Source organism: Nelusetta ayraudi, unplaced genomic scaffold, assembly GCF_046127955.1.
Source record: "Nelusetta ayraudi isolate G7.1 ecotype Tasmania unplaced genomic scaffold, CSIRO-AGI_Nayr_v1 ptg000037l, whole genome shotgun sequence".
Taxonomy (NCBI): domain Eukaryota; kingdom Metazoa; phylum Chordata; class Actinopteri; order Tetraodontiformes; family Monacanthidae; genus Nelusetta; species Nelusetta ayraudi.
The window spans coordinates 1,383,361-1,410,000 of record NW_027466087.1 but is presented as its reverse complement, the minus strand read 5'-3'; the positions used below and the strand labels follow the sequence as shown (position 1 = coordinate 1,410,000).

Genomic DNA, 26,640 nt, shown 5'->3' with positions numbered 1-26,640 from the left:
AAAATGACATTATCGCTCATCAGTAATGGTGGACAACAGAGTGTGATGAGGCAATTAAAAGCAGAAACAAGGCATTGAAAGTCTTCAAACAGAATCATAATGATCAGACTCATTGAATATCAAAGATCACAAGCCAGGGTAGGAAGAATCATAAAGTGTGCAAAGAAAGAGTATTGGCAAAGGTTTTGTAACTCAGTAGGGAAGGGAAACAGAAAGATCAAGAATATGGGCACTGATTCAAAGAATGAATGGGCTTAAAAAGGAGTTTAGATGCCCCGTTTTAAAAGAGGCTAACAAAACAGCGCTAAGGGAGAAGGAAAAAGCTGAAATGTTGGTGAAAACATGAGGAAGAATTCATAGTTGAGAAAATATTAGTGAAGAAGGGAAAAGGACAATAAGGGAGAATGAAGCTTTGTTGCACTGTGAAGGGGAAACAGGAGTTCATTAATACAACATTGACTAAAGCACAATTGAATGGAGCTTTAAAGAGGACAAAGGTATCAGCTCCAGGTAAGGATCAAATATGTTATACAATGATAAATCACCTTAGTCAAACATCAACAGAGGTATTGCTGGAGTTGTAGAACAAAGTCTGGGAGGAAGGGAGATTAGCAAGCAACTGGAAAGAGGCTGTGGTGCTTCCAATAAGTAAGCCAGGGAAAGATTCTTCACAGCCAATCAATTATAGGCCCATTTCCTCAACATCAAATATTTGCAAAGTAATAGAGAAAATGATAAAAGATGAAGGTATTTTTTGGAGAGTAAAGGGTATATCGTCAAATATCACAGTGCTTTTAGGAAGGGCCGTAATACTATGGATGCGCTGCTGTGCTTATTAATAAAGAAAGTGTGAGAGTAGTTTTTATTCATATTGAAAAAGCATATGATATGTTATGGAAAGAAGGGCTGCTAATGAAACTTTTTAAAATGGGGGTAAGAGGGAAGATGTACCAGTGGATAAAAAATGTTCTACAAGATAGAAAGATAAAAGTAAAAAGAGCAGGAAATGAGTACTCAGAAAGTGTTAGGCTGGAGAATGGAACGCCACAAGGGAGGATTGTGAGTCCATTATTATTCTCAGTCATGATTAATGAAGTATTTTCACAAGTGCAACAGGGGATGGGCTGTTCTTTGTTTGCAGATGATGGGCTACAAAAAATGCCAGAAGCTATTTTAAAAGTAGAGAAATGGGCCAATAGTTGGGCATTGAGATTTTCAGTTGATAAAAGCAAAGCAATGATTTTTACAAGGAAAAGAATTGGGAAGGAGGTTCAGTTCAAATGATATCATCAGGATTTGGAGAAGGTTCAGCACTTTAAACTACTGGGGATATGGTTTGATGAAAGACCCACGTGGGCAGTGCACATTCACAAAATGATGGACAAATGTAAAAAGCTGATGAATGTAATGAGAATGGGGAGCAAATAGAAAAGGCCTGAAATCCATGTAAATAGGATTAGTCAGATCTCTTCTGGATTATGGGGCCATAGTTTATGGTTGAGGAGCTCAACACTTCAAAAAGTAGATCAAGTACAATATCAGTGTTTAAGATGATGTCCGGGTGCATTGAAATCAACTCCTGTAGCAGCATTACTGCTAGCAATGGGAGAGCAGCCGCTGGAAAAAAGAAGGGAACAACTGACAATAAATGATTGGCTTCATTTCCAGGGCCATAGTCAGGATCATCCAGCACAAGTTACTTTAAAAGCATGCTGGGAGAAGGAGAGGAGGAAAACAAAGAGCTTTGGATGGACAGTGAGAGAAAAAGCAAAACAGCAGCAGAGAGATGAGCTACAGATCAGCCCAACAGTGCCCATAGCACTAATACAGCCATGCTTCTGTCCAGAGTTGACTGTGGATCTATCAATATTAGATCAAAGGAAAGACAAGCATTGTATTCAGTACCAGCATATATTGACAGCTATTACACTTCCATACATGTAGCAGTATGCTGTTAATCGTCCTCTCGTTACAGTGACCCTCCCCTTTGATTACCTGGCTTTCAGTAGCCAATCATTGCCAAGAGTCTGCCATGAAGGCAGATTGTAATCATCGGGTTGGCCTCTGATTTTGAGGACTGAGACACGCCCACTTGCCGGTTGTGCTGTTGTGTTGGCATCGGCTTCAGGTATGGTGGGGATCGCCACGCTGTCTGCTTCACTGTTGCTTGCTTGCTAGCTGTGTCTTAGGGGATGGTTGTGTCACAGGCTTGCTCCGGGGTTGGTCTGGCAGCGACAGGGCACATGCAGGTGTGGCAAGTGTAAGGGTGGGTGAAAGAAAGTTCTGTTGTCCAACAACGCCACCTGGGGACTTTGCCCCAGGAACTAAATCTAAATTGCGCAAGGTTCGAAACACCACTGGGCGAGAGACGGTTTTGAATTACCTTCACAGTTTTATTAAACAAAAAGAAAGGAATTAATTAAAAGTCAGGTATATTCTGCTACTGAATCATAATAAGTTGCACTTTGACCACAATAACAAACATTAATATATGAGTGGACAGAGCTGGGGCTTACCACGGCGGCCAAAGTCAGGGTCGAGGGAAAGGAGAACTAATAAACGAAAAACACCTGTGACACAACACACTCACGCAACTGAAAGTAAGTGAATAAAGCCCCTTCACCAGGGATTGGCTCGCCGCCTTGGGCCCGCAGCACCTGTCCAAAAGAAGATACAATTAAAACAGGCCTTGAAACAACTAAGCAGATACCTTGAAAAGCACACACACACTACCTGTACATACTCACACAGAAACAACAATCTCACAAAAGCAACAATAAAGTACTGAAAAACAATAAACATAAGAAACCAAAATACAATTAACCAACTAAATCAACTGACATAGGCTATGCTAAGGCTAGTGATTGACGCTAGCTGATTGACGCTAGTATTGGCCAACCAGCGCCGCACAACCCAAACCAAGCTCCGGAGAGATGGAACGATCCAACGCAAGGAAAACAAGAGAAGCCAAGACAGCAGTGCGGTAGACCACAGGAGGGATACGGCAGTACAAAAATAATAATCAACGAAATAGACAACGATCATTAAAATCAAAAGGGGGAAGGGGAGGCGGACAACGCCGACTTACCGAACGGAGGCACAACCAACGGGAGAGGTCCCGGCGGGACAACCCCAGCCTCACGCCACCAACAACCTGCCACACCGCGTTGAGAGTGGGACCGTGTCACCGTTACACAAATATAGCATAATGGGAGGAGGAAGCAGAGCGGAGTGCACATACCTGTGTTCTGCACAAGATGAAGCGCGTGCAACCAAAGCGGCGAACGCCCAAGCTTTAGTTATCCAAAGATCGCGTGCAACCGCGACGACAAACAAAACAACGTTGCCACACCAGCACGAGGCCCGCCACACTGGGCGACAATCACGGCAGCAAACCAGCTGATCCCGAAGGGAGAGTGAGAGACAGAGGCGCGCCGGAAGCTGCCACCTTTTCAAGCGGGTAACCCCGCCCATTAATCAATGCCCAGATGGTGTCAATGGCCCAGCAAAACAAAGGAGAGAGAGAGAGAGAGAGAGAGAGAGAGAGAGAGAGAGAGAGAGAGAGAGAGAGAGAGAGAGAGAGAGAGCCTCCAGCACCCCTGCTACACAGGCTTTGGTTGTTACGGCTCTGGTTTCTCTCTCTCCCTTTGCGTCTCCTCCGGTGCTGCGCCCTCTGGTGGCCGTAATCAAGCAGCTACAGAAAACACTGCTGCTTTGTCTCCACCTGTTTTGTCTCTGCTGGTTTTTGCCCCGGTTTGGCTTCTCCTACCTACGCTGACCATCCCGCCGCAGATCGTACCTGCCACTTGCCAACATTGCAATTGTGGTCCTACATCGGTTCGATGTGGGTCTCTGGGAGTTGTGGGTTTTGGTCCGATGCGAGGAATACGTCTATTCGATATTTATATGTATTGACACTGTTTGGCTCCAGATTCTTGCAGTTACTTTTGTTTGTTTGTTTGTGTTTTGTTTCTTTATTGCCCCTTAACTTTTTTTTGTTGGATTAAATACCTTATTTACTTTACTTTACTTTATTTGTTTTTGTGTTTGCCCCAAATAGTTGCGTATTGTTTTGTTAAGATTCACTGTTTGTGTTGTCCACGAGTTCATATTTCAGTCATCATTGATTGATTTTGTGACGGCCACCCGTTGTCGAGAGCCTGCTATGTGTTTTCCCCTGCGTGTGTGTGTGCGCGTGTGTGTGTGTGTGTCCCAGCAGGTATCGCAGTGGGCGGGGTTACTGGGATTGGGGAGCACCTGGCCACTCTCCCCAAGGCCTATAAAGCCTGCAGTCATCACCCAGCCGCTCTCTCTCCAGCATCTGACAGACCTGCTCCTCCAGATGCTTCTGTTAATCTTTTGTTTTGAGGCTGAGGCCTATTTCATTTCATTTCACACCTCTCAACACTTGCATACACGATATTAACATTTGCAACCAACAGCAGACACACTGACAAAACTAGGACACACATTCCATTGAGTTACTTTTTTGTGTGATTTATTTGAATAAATTAAGATTATTTGCACCGTCTCTCCGCGTGTTCCCTCTGGTCATGGTTTTTTGAGAGCCGAGTCGTGACATATGGGGGCTCCTCCATTAGCGAAGCATGCAAAAGTGTCATTCATAGTAGCGCTGTGAATGGGCTTCGTGCCGGTGACGTCAACGTGCTAGTGAAACGTGACAACCATAGGGTGGGAAAACGTGAGTAGTTTTCTCTCGGGATGCGCGGTGGATGTTCTGTTGCAGCTTGTCAAGGTAAGATGAGTATCGGTTGGTGTCCACTGTTTTAATGTGCCAGATGCAGATTTCCCTGATAGGTTGGAGCAGCATTGCCCCTCTGGGCTTCGCTTGTTTTTTTTGTTTTTTTACTAGTGTGGGGGTGAAAGCGGTTAGAGCTTTGCTCGGGAGCATGGCCGTGGTTATGGTGTTGTAGCCACGAACATCGGTGGCTTCATCATTCCAGTGGTATCCAATGCAAATGTACCCGCCGCAACTAGCCTCATAAAGACTAGGGTGCAGTCAGTGCACTGTAGTTTTGGTTAGGCAGCTTAGTCAGAGGGGATTGTGTGTTCTGTTTGGAGGCAAAACAAGCCTCGTGTTTATGGAATCACAGGAGTGCCAAAATTAAAAAATAAAGTACAAGGGTTTATTTCATCATTGTTTTTTCCCTTTTGGCATTGTAAAACACAAATGGAAAAAACAATGACAACATTTTTTCCTTTGCCTTTTCTTTTTGCCTTTGCCTTTCCTTTTGCCTTTGCCTTGACCAAATGGACTGGGTTGTCAATCAAATGCCATTGGGCGGGGTTTTCAGACCAGGATTGGTAGTCAATACCTGATCGTTCCGAGCTTGGCTGAAGGAAAGTGACGTAAACAAAGAGGAAGTACACACTACATGTATTTTGACTGGCAAAAGGCGGAAAAATAAAAATGGACTCCGTGGAGGAATTGAGGGGAGGTGTTCAGCAACGACTTTTAGCAAAAGTTCGGATGGTGAAAAACGCATGTAGTGTGTACTTCCTTTTGTCGCTAAATTAACGTCTCTTTCCTTCAGCCAAGCTCGGAACGATCAGGTATTGACTACTAATCCTGGTCTGAAAACCCCGCCCAGCGGCATTTGATTGAAAAACCAGTCCATTTGGTAAAGGCAAAGGCAAAAGGAAAATGACTTTGGTTTTGCCTTTGCCTTTTCCATTTGCAAAAGGAAAAGGCAAAGGCAAAAAATGTTGTCATTGGTTTTTCCATTTGTGTTTTACAATGCCAAATGGGAAAAAAAAAACAATGACAAAATAAACCCTTGTACCTGTATTTCTACATTTATTTATTTATTTTTAATTTTGGCACTCCTGTGATTCCATACGTGTTCACCTGACTGTCACTTATTTTTTGCTTTGACGTTGTGAGGACTGTTATATCTTGTATGCCATGGCTGGAGTTGGTGAATTTCTGAAATCACCTTCGGTGAAATTATTGGACGGGTATACAAAAGAGCAGTTATTGAAAATTGCGGAACATTTCGACATTGAGATTTGTGATAAACGTTTAAAAGATACTGTGAAAAGTGTGCTGAAAGCCAATTTGTTGGAGAGGAAGGTGTTGGAAGAGGGTGCTGAAATAAGTTCTCTTCCGTGTATGGTAGATGCGACTGGTATAAATCCATCAACATGTGCGTTAACGTTCAAACAGCAAAAGGAAATGTTAATTCTGCAATTAAAACACAATGAGGTTATGCATGTCATGCAACAGCAGCCTGGATGCTATGAAATCCAGAGTGAACAACCTGCTGCAGTCTGAGCACTAAATTCAGATGATGTTCATTCTCATGAGTTTTTTTATTCATTGACTTTATATTCATTGACTTTATTTCATTCATTTGATGAAGGATGTGTGACATTTACACTTATTGTCATTTATTGATCTCATTGTTTCTCTTCTCTTGCTCACTTTGAACTATTTGAATAAAATAACATCAGTAATGTGATATTGTGGTTGTGGTCTGGTGAAGGGGGGGTGGTTCAGCCAGGGCCCAATAGGACTTTATGCATTACTCACAACATGTATCCCACATGTAGATATATGTAGACTAGATCAGGGCTCCAGCTGCCATTTCCAAACTCATCCAGACAAACTGAATCTCATGCAATCAATGTCTCGCATTTGAGCTCACAGCTTTCATGTCAAACGCTTCACATTAGGAATAAGTGACAATACAATGTGATGTGATGTCATTCAGTGAGATGCTAGCATGGTTCTACCTCCTATTAACAGGAGTTAGAAGTTTGCTCATCCTCCTGTAGGTGGCGCATTATGACAGGAAAGGCACGAAGGAAAGACAGACAGCGGTCATGAGTGGCAGATGAGTGACAGGGGAAGCAAACTGTGTCAGAGTGGCAGCATTGCAGGCAGCATCTGTACAAGAAGAAACTATCCAAAGAAGAAGTCAGTCATGAAGGTCTCTGGACTGGGCTGTATTAAGGTCAGCATCAATACACAATGGAAAGAAATGGCGCATGGCACTCCAACAAGTTCGTGGACATGACTTTGATTGTTCACTCACAACACATCTTCTCCCCATTTGTTCTAAAGTGATGATTCTGCTGAGGGAGGAGGGGCCACTTCACATTGAAGTGCTTTTCCAAAAAATGCACTAAATTCATCAACATTTCAGCACAGTGACAAACACAATGAAATGATGAAAACTAAACCACACATATTGCATAGATCTGCCATCAGTCTAAGCAATGTATGCTAGAAATCAACGCAATCAGCAAAAGGCCATTCAAACATAGCACAGATATAGATTAGACAGACAGCTGCACACTCAACACATAGTCAGTGTTCAGCATTAAGAGGAGAATTAACACTGTCACCAGATGTCAACAGCTGATATATATTCAACATTTCAGAGCTGCCCATAGTGTACAAATAACTGTGATAGCAGCGACTGTATGAAGTGGTCATGACTAGAACAGCTGAATACGGCCGTTTCCATGCTGCTCAGCAAAACGCTTTCCAAATGTATCTCCATCTCATACTTTAGTGCCTTTTGATTGACTGGTGAGTGCAGCCAATCTCTCTCTCTCTCTCTCTCTCTCTCTCTCTCTCTCTCTCTCAGCAGCAGACAGGGCCGCAAAGAAAAAGAAATACATTCTGAGTGAAGCACTGGAGCTGTGGGCTACGACCATCACCAACAATTGAAGCCTCCAGTGCCAACAAGCAGGCTGCTGGGGTTCTTGTTGTGAGCTAGCTCAATGCTAACTTAGGTTAGCAAATACCAATGTCCTAGCTCACCACAACGGCATAACAACAGAACATGGGAGAGGCTCCCGGTGTTGGTGACCGCCAAGTATTGGCCCACGGCTCCAGCGCTTCTCTCCAACTGTTTCCTTTCTTTTACGGTCCTGGTAACTAGAGTTGCCAACCGTCCCGTAAAATATGGGATTGTTCCGTATTTGGCAACTAAAAGACCTGTCCCGTACTGAACTGATACAGGATGCCCTTTTTCCTGTATTTTTGGGTCGTGGTAGAAATGACAGCTCGTTATGGTGATTCTCAGTCACTCGCTCACTGTGTGCGCCTTGCACGGCTACACACACAAGCTAAAACAAGGGACAGTTATCTTGAGCTATGGAAGCAGGAGCAAGACACTCTTTCTGTACTGTTCCTGTGCTTACCTTTTTCAAAGAGTCACGGAGGTGTAAAAGACGTTAAGCAACATGCCGTTGGCGAAAGCCACAAGAAAAACGACAAGCAGAGGAAAGCAAAGCAAACGGCAGTCACTATAACGTCTCTCCATCCAGTGTTGTGCAGCACAGTTGAAGAAGTAAGTTCTTTATTTTGTCATTCATTTGCACTGTTGTTTGATGACTGCTGTTGGTCTGCAGGTCATTTAACCTGCATTTTCATTGAAACCTCCTCCAGTTCTCCAGTCAACTAATGTCTTCATTCTGAGGCTACTGGTGCAATTCCTCCAATCAAATAATGAACACGTGTGGAGGAGGCAGACAGCAATTAACAGAATCCCTCAGCAAACAATGAAAGGATGAGTGTGTATGAATCAATAACCTGACTGGCCTCAACACACACTGTGTGTTTTCTGCAAATATACTGACTGAAAAAACATCTCCTTATGTTTTAACTTTTCAATGTATTCTATATTGTTGTCTGTTGTTTTAAATTATACTCTTCCTATGTTGACATTTGACTTTGGATTGATTGTAGATAATGGGAGTGGAGCTCTGTTCAAGCCCTTTGGGCTTCGTTCCCTCCTTGCACTGTTTTAAATTGTGCTCAATAAATCAATACGAATAAAAAGTATATGTGAGTGTAGGTGATGGTGTCAATGTTCAAATGTTTCTTGACAATGACAGAGGGGAATCTTTTTTTTCCCTTGTCCTGTCTGGCCATCATGACCAGCAGAAGTGTGTCTGAATGTCTTCATGATGGCTGACAGATTTGATTCTCAAAGGTGGAGCTTGTGGTTCAGGAACTGATGACTGGTTTTAGTCTATTTTGATGGATGAGTGATATTCTGGCCAGGACTGATGGAGGGATAGAGAGAGAAAAAGAAAGAAGAAAGGGGATGGAAGTGAGGGCTTGGGAGAGCAACTGGCAACAATGTACAGGTATTGTGTAAAAAAAATCCCACAGATATTAGTTTGCATAGTTAATTATCCAAAAATGAACTCATTCAAATGGTAAACAGATGAAATCATCCAGAAAAAGAATAAAATAAATATACATAAAAAAATAAATACATAAATAAGTAAATACAATAATACAAGCATATATAAGTAAGACAATAAACTATGTGAATGTTTACTTGTGCATGAGAACCAGTGAACCAGGAGAAGAAGGTCTTCAAAGATGGTGAGCGACAGGAGCTCCAGCGGCTCCAGAGGGAACTCAGAGTCCAAGTCAAGGAGGCGAGGGAGCAGCACAGAAGGAAAAATGAAGAAAGAATGCAGAACAACAATATGGGGGAGGTGTGGGAGAGGATGAAGACCATCACTGGCTGCAGCTCAAAGAGAGGTGGCCACTGTTGGAAAGTTCTCAGACATGTGTTGTTTTGTGCTCACCACATGGGGGCGGTGTTGTACCTCTGTTGGCCACCGTCACCGCCACCTGTTCTTCTTCAGCTGTCTCTCTTCTTCGTGGGTGTTTCCAGCAGGTGAACTTCAGTCACTATAACGTCTCTCCGTTCAGTGTTGTGCAGCACGGTTGTTTCAATGAGTATCATTGAAGAAGTGAGTTCTTTATTTTGTCATTCATTTGATCCGTTTGCTGACTGCTGTTGCTCTGTTGCTGATTTAGTCTATTAGTTCACTTGGGCTTGATTGGGATGCACCACCTGTGTAGTGCCAGTAGGTGGCGCCATTTACCTTTGACAGAGTTAATACAGTCTGCCTCAGATGACGAATAGTAGTCTCACTGAGCGCCGTATATGATGGCGGGGAGTTATTATTAGTGTTCAGTAGTTAATATAGTTTGTAGTTTGAGTTCATGTGGTAATGCCAGGGCGCATGGGTTGATGTTGCTGGCTGCATTTGTACCAGTGTGGTATAAAGTTTGCATTTATTCTTATTATTCTGGTAATGTCTTTATTGTTGAAAAGCACATACAATACGTAGTCACACACACACACACACACACACACACACACACACACACACACACACACACACCTCTCTATCTGTAATCGCCTACTTGTGCCTGATGTCGAGGAGGATGATTGATTCATATTTAAATCGATTTTACTAAGAGACAGAAACGGGACATTGAATGTGTGTATATGGGTCCTGCATGCTATTCTTACTTTTGCCACTAGAGGGACTCTGAGGGGTGGTCGAAAGGGGATGTAAGGCAGTTCCTACCTTTCACCACTAGATGGCGTCAGCGTCACGTGAAAAGAGATTGGATGCAGTATTAGCGGGGTTGGTTAGTGACGTCAGTCAGAAACACCAGGATCAGTCTCACTACAGTTTCATTTGCGGGGAGTTCTTGGTGATACACAGGGAGTTGAACCACACAGACTACCACGTCACACTCAATGGACATTTATTTTGGTGACAGTAGATGGTTGACATGGAGCGGTATGACACCATGAAGACACAATCAGCAACCAGCTGGGTGTGTGGGAGTGTGTGTTGTGTGTGTGTAGTGTGTGAGTGTGTTGATTGTCTATTCAGCTTGTTGTGGTTTGAGATTGGGGGAAAATGATTAATCAAAAATAGCGCCCTCTGTAGGAGAATGAGTTGTCTCTGCTGCTGTCTGACGCCAGTAAAAATTGCCGTTCTGCCAGATATTAAAATAATGAGTTGACGAAAAATAAAGAAAAATGACGGCGACAAAGACACAACGAAGTTCTGGAGGGACGAAGACGATCAGAACAAAACAAGAACCACAACGAAAAACTAAACCTGAACTAAAGTCACAGAACTAAATCCACTGGTTTAAGGTTGGGGGCGGGGGCGGGGTCTAGCACTCCAAGAGCCAATGAGAAGGCTGTCCCGACACTGGAGACGGTGGATCATGCTACGCTGTATACATATGATGAATATGGATGTGGTGTGGGCTTCACTGCTGCTAAAGAAATAAAACAACAAGAAATCAAAGAACAACATGAAGAAGCAAAAACTGCGATTGTTGCTGAGGTGAGACACCTGAGTGAAATGATAGAAGTGTTCGTGAAGATGCCACATTTCACAGCACATTGAAGCTACTAACATAGATCTACATACACATCAAACTACCTAAACATGCCACATAAGCAGGTGGAGATTTCATGATATTGGTCAAGAAAAAAGGCTGGAATCACTGCACTGGAATGCAAACTGCTTGTGGCTCCGTTTGCACAGAGCAGCTCTCTCCTTACACCGTGGGCCGCCCAGTAACAAGAGCTCAATGCTCTGTATATGGTCCATACACTGTAGCATTGACAATAAAGCTAGCGTGAAGCTTCAACCTGGAGTTGCTTGGTCAGATCAGCTGATGAGAATGAAGCCTGTGGAAAGTCCTGCTGGGGAAACAACACCATGAAAGTGAGTTTGCTTCCAGTCGGGGTCAGTCTCTGATTAGTGTCCAGTCATTGGAGTGTTTGAAGGCTCCACTCCCAACAGTGATCAGATGGTGAGAGGATCTCACCCACAAAGGTTTTTCATGACTTTTAGATGGGAAGTGAGATTGTGGTGTCCAGAGAGGAGGACAGCAGTCAGTCATGGTTCACCTCCAGTGCTCACGCAGTGGTTCACTGGAAGGCCAAGAACAATGCAAGAGTCCATATGTGGCACTGCAAGGTCCACCAGTGGCTTCTGGGACGTCTCTCCCAGTAACTACAGCAGCTTGTAGGGAGAAGCAGTCCGCCAGCCACCAGGCTCCACTGGGGTCAAAGGTCGTGACACGCCCACACACAAAGTGACTGTGCAGCTCATAGACATAATAAATGAGTAGACCCCGCGTCGGCCGCTACCATCTATTGGCGCTGTCGAAAAATGCAGCCGCCATCTTGGCCCGGTCGTCCGCCTCACTCTGAACCGCTGTTTGACCGGCGCTATGAAGTCTCAGCGCATTAAATCAATCATACTTCACTAAATACTTCATTGATTGTCACGCATATTTTTCACTGCAAACGTCATACATAGAGGCAATTTGTTTGGGCGTTCTCAACTATTCAGAATAGGATCAACAGTAAGAGAATATATCCTGATGTGCAATTGAGGTGTTGAATGATAGGAATTTTGCAAAACACACAATACAGTAATGTGAAATCACCATTATACAAACAGAAAATAAAGGTAATTTTAATCAATGATACATCTAAAAATAATAATAATAATAATAATAATAATAATAATAATAATAATAATAATAATGGATAATCAAAATTCTAATAATCAATGTTACATTTTGCTAGCACAATTATGAACCAATCTAGAAAGAGCATACATGATTAATTATTAATCAAGGATCTATTAGGGTTTCTGTTTTGTCTCAATAATTATCGCAAACTGGTGGTCTTAATCATTTAATACATACACACATACATGCATATGTACATACACACATAATTACAAGTTAAACACAACAGTCAATATTTAAGGACAGAGCTAAAAGCCCTGAAAGAGGACTCTCTTAAGAGTATTTTTTTCTGACACTATCTTTCTGTAGCTCAAGAGAGGTGAGTTTACAACAATAATCATTTACCTGCAACATATTACGTGCCAACTTCAACATGTGGCATGCGTCCATCATTATAAACACTTGGTCACCAGTCGACGGATGTGGGAAACTAGTTTTAAGGGGCCTCTGTGGGTTACCCCTGAGTTCACAACCAAGTTGATTGCACATGCTAATGTTTGAAGCATGCCCATCCATTGTCACACATACCACCTAAATACCCCGTGCATGCAGCTCCTCCAAAGCATGACTGAGAAGGACCCTTTGTGTGTCCGGAGACAGAGTCTTTGTCAGGTAATATGCAATGGGAGTCTTCCAATGCCCTTGAAGGCCAACCACCAGAAACACAAGTGCCTCAGTAGCAACATCAGTCTCATTGCTTCCATCACCCATGTCTACAAAGCCAGGCATTGACTGGTTATGCGGATTATATTGCACATGTTTTCTGATGGCCATGGCATCCAACATGAGTGCAACACGCCCATATTTAGCCTGGTCATCCTTCCGTTTTTTTCTCCAATATATCCAGCATCATTTTGTTCAGGCCAGGCTTATTATCCACAGAGCAAAGCCACCTGTAAAAAAATATTGAGAAATAGTGATTAACATATTGCCCATGCTATGTAACTTGCCAAAAAGGAATTTGATAACATCATGACTACTTTTGTATTGTATGTGGATGGGGGAGGGGAAAAATCATAATGTCTCTGAGGTATTTGTATGCCTTCGGACTATGAAGATGGAGTGTGAGGGCGAACTCTCTGTGCTCCTTTGAGTACTTATGACCCAGCTTTGCCATGAAGTCTAGGTTAAGATCTGAAATAGCATAAAACAAAATTCACAAGTCACCTTCAATTAATCACTAAAAGTTTTAGCTAATAAATACATTTCAAAGTGGTAATTTCATTTTACCTGAGTAGAACTCAAGTTGAGCTCTTCATTAATGAGGTTCTTTTCACTTTTGCCCTCTTTTCACGTGCCTTGGCATTCTTTTTTTCCCGCTCCAATATTTGCACTCTTTCCAAAGCTTCAGTGAGTCTGACCTTTAAAGCATTTGGGGAGGAAGCCATTACATAGTTGTGATCCTAGGATTAGGAGAGATGAATTGTTTGAGTTATAAACAGAAGTTTTTCCAATCTATGCAAATCTATTGATAATAAACCAAAGTTGCTGTAATAATAAATAAGTCTGTTTGCAAATTACTCTTCAGTCAGATGTAATCTCGACTACATTTACTGTGGGATGGGAATGAGGCATGAGAGAATATTACAGCCTGTGTCACTTGTCTAAAAAAAAAATAGCTGGTCAATGTTATATCGGCAATATTTGCATTCTTTCTATCATAGCATTCTGGTATCCGTTGTAATCTAAATCCTTGTTTTTGTTTTATCTTTGTTTCTCAGTTAAAATCGTAGGTTGTTCGCCAAGCTTCAAACTTACTTTTGAAGCATTCAGCTATTTCGCGGGCAGACATACCGGTAAATACAATACAATAGTATTACATTGATAAACGACGAATACAAAAAGGTTTAATCTTACTTGTGAAAAGTTATCCCCCGAGCCCTGCTCTCCACCGTCCGCCTGTTGGCACAGGAATAAGCAGCACAATGCTCTGGCATCTTCGATAACTGAAAACAACACGACCACAGGGTACGACCATATGAGTAGGACGACCGGTCCAAGATGGCGTGACAGCCGCCGAGACCCATTGTGGTAAAATTTGAACACTTCAAGCAAAAAATGCTGGTAAAGAGCCGAGGACAGGAACTTCGCGGAACCGACTTTGGAGTGAACGATCAATTTCCAAAGGAGATTCTGGATCGACGAAGAGTCCTCTTCCCGATCCGGAAAAGGTTCCTCGCTGAAGGCTCTAAAGCGGTTGTCGCGGTAGACAAACTGTTTGTCAACGGTCAGCTCTACCGCGATAGCGAGTCAACTCCGTGGTTGTACTAACCGTTCTCTCCACAGGCTTCAAGACAACAGGTAATATCGTGTTAACGCAGCTTATGCCAATATTGTTGTCAATGATAATCACGTAAGCGCCATTTCAGTTAAAGTATGACTTTTCTGCATCGAACTGATTCTCCCCCCTCAATATCCCTCCCCTCAAGCTGCACTAATGTCTCTTCCTCACTTCTTTTCTCTCTGGTAACAATGTTCACCGTGACAGATTGCAACGATGTTTGTTTACATTGGCAGTTGTACGCGCGCACGCACGCACGCACACACACACGTAACACACACACTAACACATACACCACTCTAGATCTATATAGTAAACATGACCTCCCTTAAGTTCGTCACTTGGAATGTATAGGTATAGGTATTGGTATAGGTACCAGGGACAAAAAATTTAAAATTCTCAACCATTTGAATTTTCTTGAAGCTGACATTGCCCTACTACAGGAAACTCACTTAACAAACACTACAGCACAAAATCTAAAATCGACCCTTTTTCCAAACATCTACTCGGCGAGTTACAACTCGAAGCAGAGAGGTGTGGCTATCTTGATCAATAAGAGACTTAATTTCATTATAAATAGTACAATATCTGACCCTAATGGAAGATATACAATAATCAACACTAACATTGACAATAAAGATTACTGTATTGCTAGTATTTATGGCCCAAACGTGGATGATCCCTCTTTCTATCATGCCTTTTTCTTGTCACTCTCTGCACATGTAAACACAACACTCATAGTAGGGGGTGACTTCAACCTAGTGTTAAACTCTGATATTGACAGATCTAACACCTCAGCTAGCCAACGACACTCATTAGCTGCAGACACATTAAAACAGTATATGAGTGATTTTGGTTTATCAGACCCTTGGCGTTCAAACCACCCAACTCACAGAGAGTACACCTTTTTCTCTTCTGTTCACCACTCATACTCACGCTTGGACTACTTTATCAACAGCAACTCACTCTTGGCAGATATCCGGGAAGCCCGGATCCACTCCATCACTATTAGTGATCATGCACCTGCCTCTATCTCCGTCTCTCCAAGGGCACCTAGAGCACCGATCTGGAATTGGAGGCTGAACACGTCATTACTCACAGACTCAGATTTTATAAAATACTTTAATAGGGAGTGGACAATATTCCTACAAATTAACGACTTGCATGAAACTCCTGTACATGTTCTATGGGAAACAGCTAAAGCAGTAATGCGGGGCAAAATAATATCTTACTCATGCCACAAAAAAAAAGGAATTAGCTCTGGAGTCTGAATTAGTTAATAATATTAAAACATTAGAATCTTCATATGCCATCCAACAGGAAGAAGACGTGTGGAAAGAGTTATGCAAACTAAAAACGGATTTTAGCCAAACTGACAGATAAAAAAACCAAGTTCCAAATGCAAAGATTACGCCTTGAAAACTTTGAATGCAATAATAACTCTAGCAAATTCTTAGCGAACCAGCTAAAGTCAAACAGAGAAAAAGCAACAATCTCCTCCATCAAAAACCTGGATGGCAAACTAACCCATAACCCAGAAGAAATTAACCAATGCTTCAGAGATTTCGACAAAAAATTATATTCCTCCGATAATAATCCTTCAGAAGCCTCAATAGATAACTTTCTTAATCGTATTGTGCTCCCTAAATTAAATCAGGAACAGGCTACTACAATGGACGCAGATCTCACTCAGGCGGAGTTTGAAGAAGCTTTGGCACAAATGCCAGTAAATAAAGCCCCAGGACCTGATGGCTTCCCAGTATAATTTTATAAGGCACTTTGGCCTACTATTGGTCCGACCTATAATAGAATGGCTAGAGAGATCCTAAATACTGGACTTCTCCCATCAAACATGAATTCTGCTAACATTAGCCTCATACTCAAACCGGACAAAGACCCATCGCTTCCGACTAGCTACCGACCAATATCATTAATCAATACCGATCTTAAAATTATTTGTAAAGCAATAGCTAGACGACTAGAAAAAATTACTCCATATATAATCCATCCTGACCAAACAGGGTTTATTAAAGGTAGAGATTCAACCTCCAACGTACGTAGATTTATCAATCTGATAGATTATACTAACGCCAACAATCTACAAACAACAATTGTTTCGCTAGATGCAGAAAAAGCATTTGACAGGGTCAATTGGAGTTTCTTATTCTCAACACTACAAAAATTTGGTTTCGGGAATTCATTTATATCCTGGATACGAACATTATATAGCTTTCCGTGCGCCTCAGTCAGAACGAACAGCCAGACCTCTCAAAGGTTTAATCTGCAACGAGGCACCAGACAGGGCTGTCCTCTCTCCCCTTCACTATTTGCAATGTTCATAGAACCTCTGGCAGCTGCAATTCGGCAAAATGATAATATCAAAGGAGTCCAAACTTCAACATCTGACCATAAAATAAGCTTATATGCCGATGACGTATTGTTATTTCTTCAAAATACACAATCCTCACTTACTGAAGTTATCAGCCTTATTGACAATTTATCTTGTATTTCGGACTATTCAATAAATTGGGCAAAATCCACGGTGCTACCGCTTAATTGTAAATTTAAACGAACCTCTCTAGCACCATTGCAAGCCGGTAACATACGATACTTAGGTATCAACTTCTCTCCCAACCTATCAGACTTAATACAACTCAATTTCATCCCACTATTAAAGAAAATAGAAAATGATCTAATTCGATGGAGAAACTTACCCATATCTCTTTTAGAGAAAGTTGCAACAGTAAAAATGATGGTTTTACCTAAACTAAACTACCTTTTCTCAATGATTCCCTATCAACCCCCTGCTCAGTGGTTTAAAACCCTGAACTCAAACGTCACAATATTTCTATGGAAAAACAAACCACCCCGTATCAGTCTGAAGACGCTTCAAAAAGCGAAAGATGCTGGGGGACTAGAATTGCCAAACTTTTATTACTACTATATTGCCAACAGAATAAAGTATATTCATAAGTGGTTCAACCCTAGCCCACATAATGTATCCTGGCATGTCATAGAACAAGCCTATTGTGGTGATATTCAGTTAGCAGACTTGCCATTTATCAGCACACCAAAACACCACAGCTGCATGAAAAGCGTTAATATAAGTCACTCTCTGACGGCTTGGATGGAATTTCTGAAAATCACAGGTTCTTCCCTTCTCCCGTGCGGTCGTATGCCCATCTGGAACAATCCTGATTTACTACAAAATAAAAAAGCACTTAACTTCACACATTGGGCAGATAAAGGTATAACTCACGTAAAACACATAAGAGAGAATAATAATTTTAGACCATTTCAAGAGCTTGTGACACAGTTTGGAATTAACAGTAGTTGTTACTTAGAATACATGCAAATTAAGACCATAATTAAGAAAAAATTCAAACTTGAACAAACACACATGGAGGTCTCTCCGGCTGTACAGTCGGTCCTTAATTTCTCACCTCCTAAACTACTTTCCAAGATATATAAAATCCTTACAAACACAGATCGCACTATTTCTATCCCCATTGTTAAGTGGGAAAGAGACCTGTCTCTCCAGCCCCACTCTAATTTCTGGAGAACAATTTGCCTGAACACCTTTTCACTGATAAAACAACCTATTCTACAATTAATACATTTTAAAGTACTCCACAGGATCCACTACACTGGACAGCGGATGTTTCAGATGGGCATGACCGCCTCTCAGACCTGCTCACACTGCACAGTTAATGTCCCAGATAATTACCTACACGCTGTATGGCATTGCCCACCAGTAAATAAATTCTGGCACGTAGTATGCAATGATCTATCAGCACAGGTTGGTTACAACATCACAGCCACTCCTTCTTTTTGTCTCTTAGGGGACCTCAGTGATATCACATCAGATAAGGCAGAATCTCGCATGCTGATCACCTCCTTATCTATCGCTAAGAAAACAATCCTCATAAACTGGAAAACAAAGCAACACCTGCACATTGCACAATATAGGAACTTACTGTTAGACCACACCTCCTTGGTAGGAATGTCTGCTTCATCCTATAACTAACTAGTAATCAATCAATAGCTGAGGCTGCTGGTTGATGTGGGCGGCCGTGGTCGTGCTGCCGCGGGCCGGGTGCGGTCTGGGGGGGGGGGGTGTTGGGCGTGGGGTGCTCAGCTGCTTTGCGGGGGGGTTGGGTGCCCCGGCGGGGGATGTCTTCCACGCGGGGGGCTGGGCCTGGTGGTTGGTGGGTGGTGCCACGGGGTGGGGGGCGGCGGTTGGGGTGGGGGGGCGGCGGTCCCTGGCTCTGGTCTGGGGGCCCCCCTGTTGGTGGGAGGGCTGGTCCGTCCCTGTGTCTGGGAACTGGCGCTGGATCGTACGCGGTGGGGTCACATGCCTGGGGTGGGGCTGCGCGGCCGGCGGCTACCGCTCCTGTGTGCCCGGGTGGTGCCTTCTGCCCCACCTTCACCCTCCGTCTCCCTGGTCGCTGCCGCTGCCCCGGGGCCCTCGGGCGGTGGGGGGTGGGCCCCCTTTGGCTCCTGGATCCCTGTGGTGTCCCCGGCCCCGATGTCGCTGAGGGGGCGCCCTGACCGGGAGTCCCCCCTGGTCACATAATAGGTGTATTTTATTTTATTTTATTTTATTTTATTTTATTTTTTTATTTATTTATTTTTTTTTTTATTTTTTTTTTTCCTTCTGTTTCGGGGATTTGTGTCTTGGGTGGTCGCTGCCCGGCCTTCTGGCCGGGCGCCGCAGGGGACTCGATATGGGCGGCGACCGGGTCCCCGGTGGGCCTCCCCCCGGTGCGGTCTCCTCGCCCTTGCCTGGGGCACCGACTGCACCCTTGTTGGCGAGGACCTGGCCCCCACGCAGCCAACGACCCACTGACATTATCACTAGGACTTTGGATGAGGATCTCCATCGGCCGGCCACCGCTCCATCCGAGACCCTCTCCAATTTTAATAGCATTATAGACACTTAGGGCCTCGGGGGGGGGGTTCGTGCACTGCGGCCACCGCCCTGCTCAGCAGCAGTGTGGTTGCCCCAGGGCCTTACCACCCTTCCATTTTAAACGCACCATAGTCCAACACACCAGCAAGTGCACATATACACACACTGACACTCCTACACACAGTGGGGTCGGCCTGCTAGTGGGGGCTGGACCCAACATCTTTCCCACCCTGGATGGGCCCTGTGCAGTCCGGTGCCCCCGAGGTGCAAGACTGGCTGGGCTTATGGGGACCTTGCCACTTGTGGCGGGGTCCCCCTTCCCCCAATCCCGGGACCGGGCCGCTGCCCAGGTGGTCCCCCTGCGCCGCTCGGGGGCGGCTGGGCGGCGACGACCCGAGACACGGGGGTCTGACAGTGGTGGGCGGGGGTCCACGGATTGATTATTTAATTTTATTTTTTTAATTATTTATCTTCTTCTTTTACAGGGCACAGGGGGAACCAGGGGGGACTCTCGCTCGGGGGCCCGCTTTGCCGGCGTTGGGGGCGGGGGTGCGGCTGTGGCCCCAGGGGCCGGGGGGGGGCTGTCCCCTGGCGCCGGGGGGTCCCGGGGCGGTGGGGGTTGCTGGGCGGTGTGGGGGGTGGAGGGGGCCGGTTGATGCGCCATACTGGGTCCGTAGGGGGGGGGCCTCTGGGTGCCCGGGCCTGCCTTGGGTACCGATCCTCCCGGTGGGTGAAGGGGCTGGGTCCTGTCATGGGGATGAGTCTGGTCTCGCTTGCCCTGGGGGGCCCCCGTCCGGGGGCCGGGCTCTGCTGCCTGTTCGCCCCGGGTGGTGTCCCTTCTCCTTGGGGTATCTGCCTCCCTGTCATCCTGCCCTGGCTCCTCGTGGGGCGGGTGCCCTCTGGCCTGGGGACCTGCTGCTCCGGGCCTCTTCCTGGCCGGCTTTGCGGCGGGTGTCTGGGCCCCCCCCCCCCGGCTCGTCGCTGGCGTGGGGCGGTTGCGACCTCGGAGACCGCACTAATTGGCAGCCTACTTCCAGTGACATACTTAAACACACCCACTCCCACATTCAGGTACACACACCACCACATCCATACACACACACACACACACACACACACACACACACACACACGTATACACAGATGCAAACATGCACACACACAAGTATACACACATGCAAATATACACACACACCCGCACACACGCACACACACACACAAATATCCACAAGCGCGGGTACACTGTTGTACACTGTTGCATATCTTATTGTCTTATTTATCCATGAGTAGATTATTATCATCGCTATTATTATTATCATCACTGTATGAACTCGCATGTATGTTTGTATGGGTATATATGCACTATCTGACAATTAGCTATGCATATTTATGATCTGTTTTGTTCTCTTTTAACACAATTGTATATTGTTGCCAGTTGCCTCCTCTACTCCTACTCCTTCTCCTTCTCCTCCTTCTCTCTATCCCTCTCATCATCTCATCATCCCCCCCCCCCACTCATTTCCCCTCTCTACTCACCCCCCTATCTATCCCCCTCAGTCCGGTCATGGCCAGAATGTCACCAAGAATATTATAATAAAACCACTGAACTGGTAGCTCCTGAAACCACCCACGTGGCTCACACTCTCAAGATCTACCTCTGAGAATAAAATCTGTCAGCCATCATAGACATTCAGAGACACTTCTGCTTGTCATTATGGCCAGACCGGACAAAAGAGAAAATATTATATTAGCATTTTCTGAACATTTGCACAAACACAATACATTCAAAAGTTTATTATACACATATTATAATTTATGTACAGAAATTATTTGGTACATACATTATACATTTTTTGCAATTCATAGTCATTCCCAACAGACATAACAGACACAAAAATTCAATGCATCACACATATGGTTCAGACACAGCTCGCCTGTGATTGTACACTTGGCCAGTAGGTGGTGTCGTGTGCACATGAAGCTTTGAGAAATGAAGCCTTTCTCCAAGCAGTTGGCTCAAGTGATTCAATGCCTCATGAGGCTTCACCTCACCATCACTACTAGACAGTGTGGTTTCTTCATCCAGTGAAGGTTGGAGGCGCTACACTCTGATTACTGAGAATGAGAAGAAACAAGTCCTTAATTGGCAGGGAGCCAAATGATCCATCTCTTCTTCCGATTGCCCCTGTTCAAACAATTTCCTGCAAGACAAGCCTGAGGTCACAGGTTCCTGTCCCCCGTGCCTCCCATGGATCAGAAGTTCCCCACCCTGGAACTGAATGTGTTGTAGAGTTTGATGATGGTGGCAAAGCCAGTTGCTTCTGCTGTCCATCCTCTGCTCCCCCTCTGGTCACCAGTTGATGAGAGATGTGCTTCCTTTGTCCTTCCTTGAGCTCTTTGCATGACTCCTGCAACAATGCCTTTCTTTATGTGGAGATCTTTTGATTGATTTCAACATTTCAATATCAATAATCATATTATTGTAAACAAACACCTAAACTAATCATATGATGAAGCACAAACATCTACACTAAACATAATAACACCTTCACCCCCACTGAAAATGCTCAATCCTGCAGTCCTGTCTTTACTGTTGTATTGTATTGGACTGTTTATGCACAATTTTGTTGTACACGTTTACGTGTTGCAATAACAATAAAGCCTCACACCACAGCAAAAATAATCAATCAATCAATCAATCTGGTTAGTCATCAGCACCTGAAAGAGACACACAACCAGTACACAGCAACAACAGGGCAATAGCCAAGGCCCCCATGGCCATAACAGGGCCACACTTCACAGCACACTGAACCTACTCACATTGATTTTTCTATCTACATACACATCAATCTGCTGAAACATGCAAATGGAAGCAGGTGGAGATTTAATTATGTTGCTCAAGAAAAAAGGTGCATTAAACATTAAACATTTATTAGTGGTGGGAACAGAAGCTGCACTATGAGTAAAGGAGTTGATTTTAGACAAGTATCTGTACTAAAGTAGAGAATGTGAATCATTTTACTACATTTGATTGTCCACTCTACTTGGTTGTATTCAGCGCTCTGACGTTCTTGTTAGCTCCGTTAGCTCGTACTAGCTGCTAGGTGTCATTCAGGTGCTACTGGAGGCTGGAATGACTGCACTGGAATGCAAACTGCTTGTGGCTCCGTTTGCACAGAGCAGCTCTCACCTCACACCGTGGGCCGCCCAGTAACAAGAGCTCAATGCTCTGTATATGGTCCATACACTGTAGCATTGACAATAAAGCTAGCGTGAAGCTTCGCCCTGGAGTTGCTTGGTTCCCCAACAGTGATCAGATGGTGTGAGGATCTCACCCCCAAAGGTTTTCCCCGGTAACCACACGGGACAGTCCAGCCTTCGGTGTATTTCCTGGTTGCGTCACCGCTGTTCCCTCCTGCTGGCCAACCCCGGAAGTGACGTTTTCATAGCATCAAGCTAACCATTGGTTATTAGATGCCGCTAATTTCAGATGACTTCCCAGGATCCCAGGATGCTTTGCAGCAGCACACAAAGCATCCTGGGATACAGAAGGACGTGAAGGATAGTTAGCGATGTATCCTTGGAATCGGCTAAAAGTAGGACGCATTTCGAGGGTGCATTTGGAGCGTCCTTCGGATCGTTGGGAATTGGGATAAGCCTTCAGACAGTGTTATGACGCAACTGGCCTTCAAATGCAGCCTTCCAAGGATGCAGACCCTGAATTGAGACACAGCCCTAATGTCCCAATATCTTCATGTCCTCCCTCTCATGTATCTTTCTTTTTGTTTCACATTTATTTTCTGTAATAAACAATAAGCATAGAGAACAGGATCCAATTTTAACACAACAAAAACCTGAACAGAAGAAAGTGTACAGGCAGGGATGAAAGGTCAGTTGAGGTCAAGGTCACACAGGTCAGTGGTTGTGATGCTTTTTATTTTCAGAATATTGACTCATTGAAATATAGTGTTTGAGCTCAGTTTTAAAAACAGAAAGAATGAGTGAAAACATTTTGCTAGGAAGAGAATTAGGTTGATGACGTAACGCTCTCTGATTGGCCAGCAGGATATGAGAAGCAAACAGACAATTTTATACAAGTGGGAGAAAAATTTGAATGAGTGTTTTGACAAATGAAACAAAGTCTCGCGAGAAAACAGCAGAGAGGGAGAAGAGCAAAACAAATGATCTGGTTTCCTTCTGATTCATTGACGTCCTTCTGAAATCTCCACAGAAACATCTGGCAAGGATCAAAACCATGAAATATTTTGAGGGAAACTTCTTTTGTTTAATTTATAATTCAATAATCATTGGAGTTCCAATCACAGTTCTTCACTTCACTTCACTTCGTCATTTTCACGTGAAGCAACATGTTTTATCTGATTGATTTATTTATGATCATAAACCAGAAGTAAAATCTCATAAAAACAATATTTTCCAAAATAAAGGTGTGATACCAACCTTCACAACGCTGTCAGACTTTGACAAATTCATTTTTGTGCTTGACATGAGAAGCCAGGTTGAGTTGGATGGAGAACTCTGAAGTGAGAGCAGATCAGTGTGTTGTTGAGGTGTGAAACCTTCATGCTGAGATGTTCCAGCCGTGGATGATGAGAGCAGAACCAGTGGTTGTGTTGCTGCTGCCTTCACTGACCAGCTGCTCCAAGTCCTGCTTCTTCCACTGAGGATTCAACTCCACCAGTGGCTTCTGGGACGTCTCTTCCAGTAACCACAGCAGCTTGTAGGGAGAAGCAGTCCGCCAGCCACCAGGCTCCAGTGGGGTCAAAGGTCGTGACACGCCCACACAAATGGTGTGTGCGTGCAGCTTGCTGTTAAGGTCCACTTGTTGTAGTTCTGTCAGCCACCACTAGATAGAGCTCTCCTCTTCACTCTCCTCCTCATCCTCCCTCAATCCTTCCACCTGTCCAGAGAAGAAGAGGCAGAGGGGCGGAGCCTCGGTGTGTCAGTGTCCCAGCTGTTGAGAGAAGAAGAGACAGCAGGAGTCAGGACTCACGGTCCTTGAAGGCATCATCACAGAGACGTTGACTGTTGATGGAGATGATGGAGTGACTGGTGAGAAGAAGCAGACTCTCAGTCACATGTCAAGTGTGGAACATATGAAGGTCATGTGACCATGGAGTGTTGGACTGATACTGAGGCCTGATGAAGATGAACTGATCGATAATTGAGTGGTGAACTGAGAGAAGAAGCAGTTTGGCAGCAGATGTTGGATGAATGAGGAGCAGCTGGACGTCACCATCCTCCTCTCACACTGTGACTGGGAACACTGGACCTCTGCTGTGGGATCAACTGGCTTTGGTGCTGGAACCATCATCCACTGGTTTCAAACCAGTACTGACCTCACACTCTCCAGTTGATAGTCTCTGCTGTGGACAAGATCCATCAGTGGCTTCACTGATGATTCCTTTAGGTGGTTGTAACCCAGCTCCAGGTGTCTGAGGTGGGAGGGGTTGGACTTCAGAGCTGAGAGCAGCCAATCACAGCTGAGCTCTGACAAACTGCACCTCCACAACCTGAATAAAGAAAAAATTATGGAGAGTTTATCCAGGGTGTGATCACTCTGAGTGTACTCTAAGTGAAATGTCGACTTCAGAATCTGCAACTACAGAAAATGTCACCTTGAAATTAAATCCTCAGTCCAAAACTAATGTGTGTTGAAATGATGTTTCGTCACATGACCACTGATGTTTTTCAATTTCAAACATGAACAGAATTAATTTTTCATATTTCTAGATGTAATTTTGATATGAATCAACCTTCAGTGCAATGTTTATTCAACATGTGTGATCAACTGTGTTTGGTGCTGAAACCATCACCCACTGGTTCCAAACCAGTACTGACCCCAGAACCTCCAGTTTACAGTCTGGACTCTGCAGAAAACCACTCAGCACCTTCACTCCTGAATCCTTCAGCTGGCTGTAACTCAGGTCCAACTCTCTGAGGTGGGAGGGTTTGGACTTCAGAGCTGAGAGCAGCCAATCACAGCTGAGCTCTGACAACCTGCAGTTCTCCAATCTGAATAGAGAATAAATATTTGATTTCTTCCATGGTGTAAATGTCATATTCAGAGTCATTTCTCCCTGTTGATGATCCAGATGTGCAGCTGTTGGGATTACTGAGTCATTCCCTCAGACGAGTCATTGTGCCAGTGTGTTGTCAACACAATAACAACAGCAGTGTGTCAGCCAGTGTGCAGCCAATCAGCAGTGAAGATGGAAAATAATCAGTGAGTTCTTTGTGTTCTTGTGGCTGTTTTCAGTCATCAGAGTCTCGTTACAAGTCAAACACATTCAAAGGACAAGATGAAGAAATACTGCTGCACTATTAATCTGCCTCTAATATTTCTTCACAGGATCTTCTGCTCAGTCATGTGACCTTCATCACCAATCAACAACTTCCATTGAGCTCCAAAGTGACTGGAGACATTTTCCACACTTTCTTCCACTATCCAAAGTCTTTTCTGGCTGCAGATTGTTGACATGAAAATATCAACAACATCCACTTTGTCTAGATGAGTCTTTAATATCTGCTTCAAAGTCCTCACACTGAGCAGCGTTACACACCAGTTGTCATCTGCTGACACACACTGTCCACCAGTAGAAAGCAGGAACTGACCTGAGAACTTCCAGTCTGCAGTTTGGACTCTGCAGTCCTGCAGAGAGCAGCTGCACTGATGGATCATCCAGGGTGGTGACACTCATGTCCAGCAGTGTGAGGTGGGAGGGGCTGGACTTCAGAGCTGAAGACACCACTTCACAATGAACCATTGAGAGTTTAAACATAGATCTGCAATGAAGTAGAGCAGAGTTGTGGTCGACGTGTGAGACTCTGCTGACTGTGAAAGTGATTGTCATGTTCTCTGTATTTTGCAGTTTTATTTTGAAATCTGTTTATTCTGTTGTCTCCATCCGACTTAGTTTTACTTCCTGTGTTTATTTCTTGATGTCTTTCACCTGTGTCTCACTGTCAGACCTGCCCTTGATTGTTCTCACCTGTGTTCTCCTGGCCTAGTGAAAATAGTCCTTTGCTGTGTCTCAATTCAAGGTCTGCATCCTTGAAGTACGCATTTTG

The 26,640-nt window shown here is 44.2% G+C and overlaps 2 protein-coding genes across 14 annotated transcripts in view; one reads left to right on the top strand and one right to left on the bottom strand.

Annotated features, from left to right (window-relative positions):
- LOC142892570 (ribonuclease inhibitor-like) overlaps positions 1-26,640 on the top strand; it is a 244,527-nt gene that overhangs the window by 67,027 nt on the left and 150,860 nt on the right. The gene's annotated exons all lie outside the window — the stretch shown is intronic.
- Positions 1-26,640, bottom strand: part of LOC142892561 (NLR family CARD domain-containing protein 3-like) — an 81,877-nt gene that overhangs the window by 50,526 nt on the left and 4,711 nt on the right. For 5 of the 13 annotated variants that reach the window (XM_076032772.1, XM_076032761.1, XM_076032760.1 and 2 more), the window contains 2 exons: positions 26,185-26,355; positions 25,411-25,584 (listed from right to left, as the gene is read on the bottom strand). In XM_076032772.1, the coding sequence (XP_075888887.1) occupies positions 25,411-25,584; positions 26,185-26,355 (345 nt within the window). Of the gene's footprint in view, positions 1-23,466; positions 23,789-24,009; positions 24,524-24,898; positions 25,083-25,410; positions 25,585-26,184; positions 26,356-26,640 lie in introns of those variants that run through there. The other 8 variants (XM_076032762.1, XM_076032763.1, XM_076032768.1 and 5 more) reach the window with 7 other exon arrangements.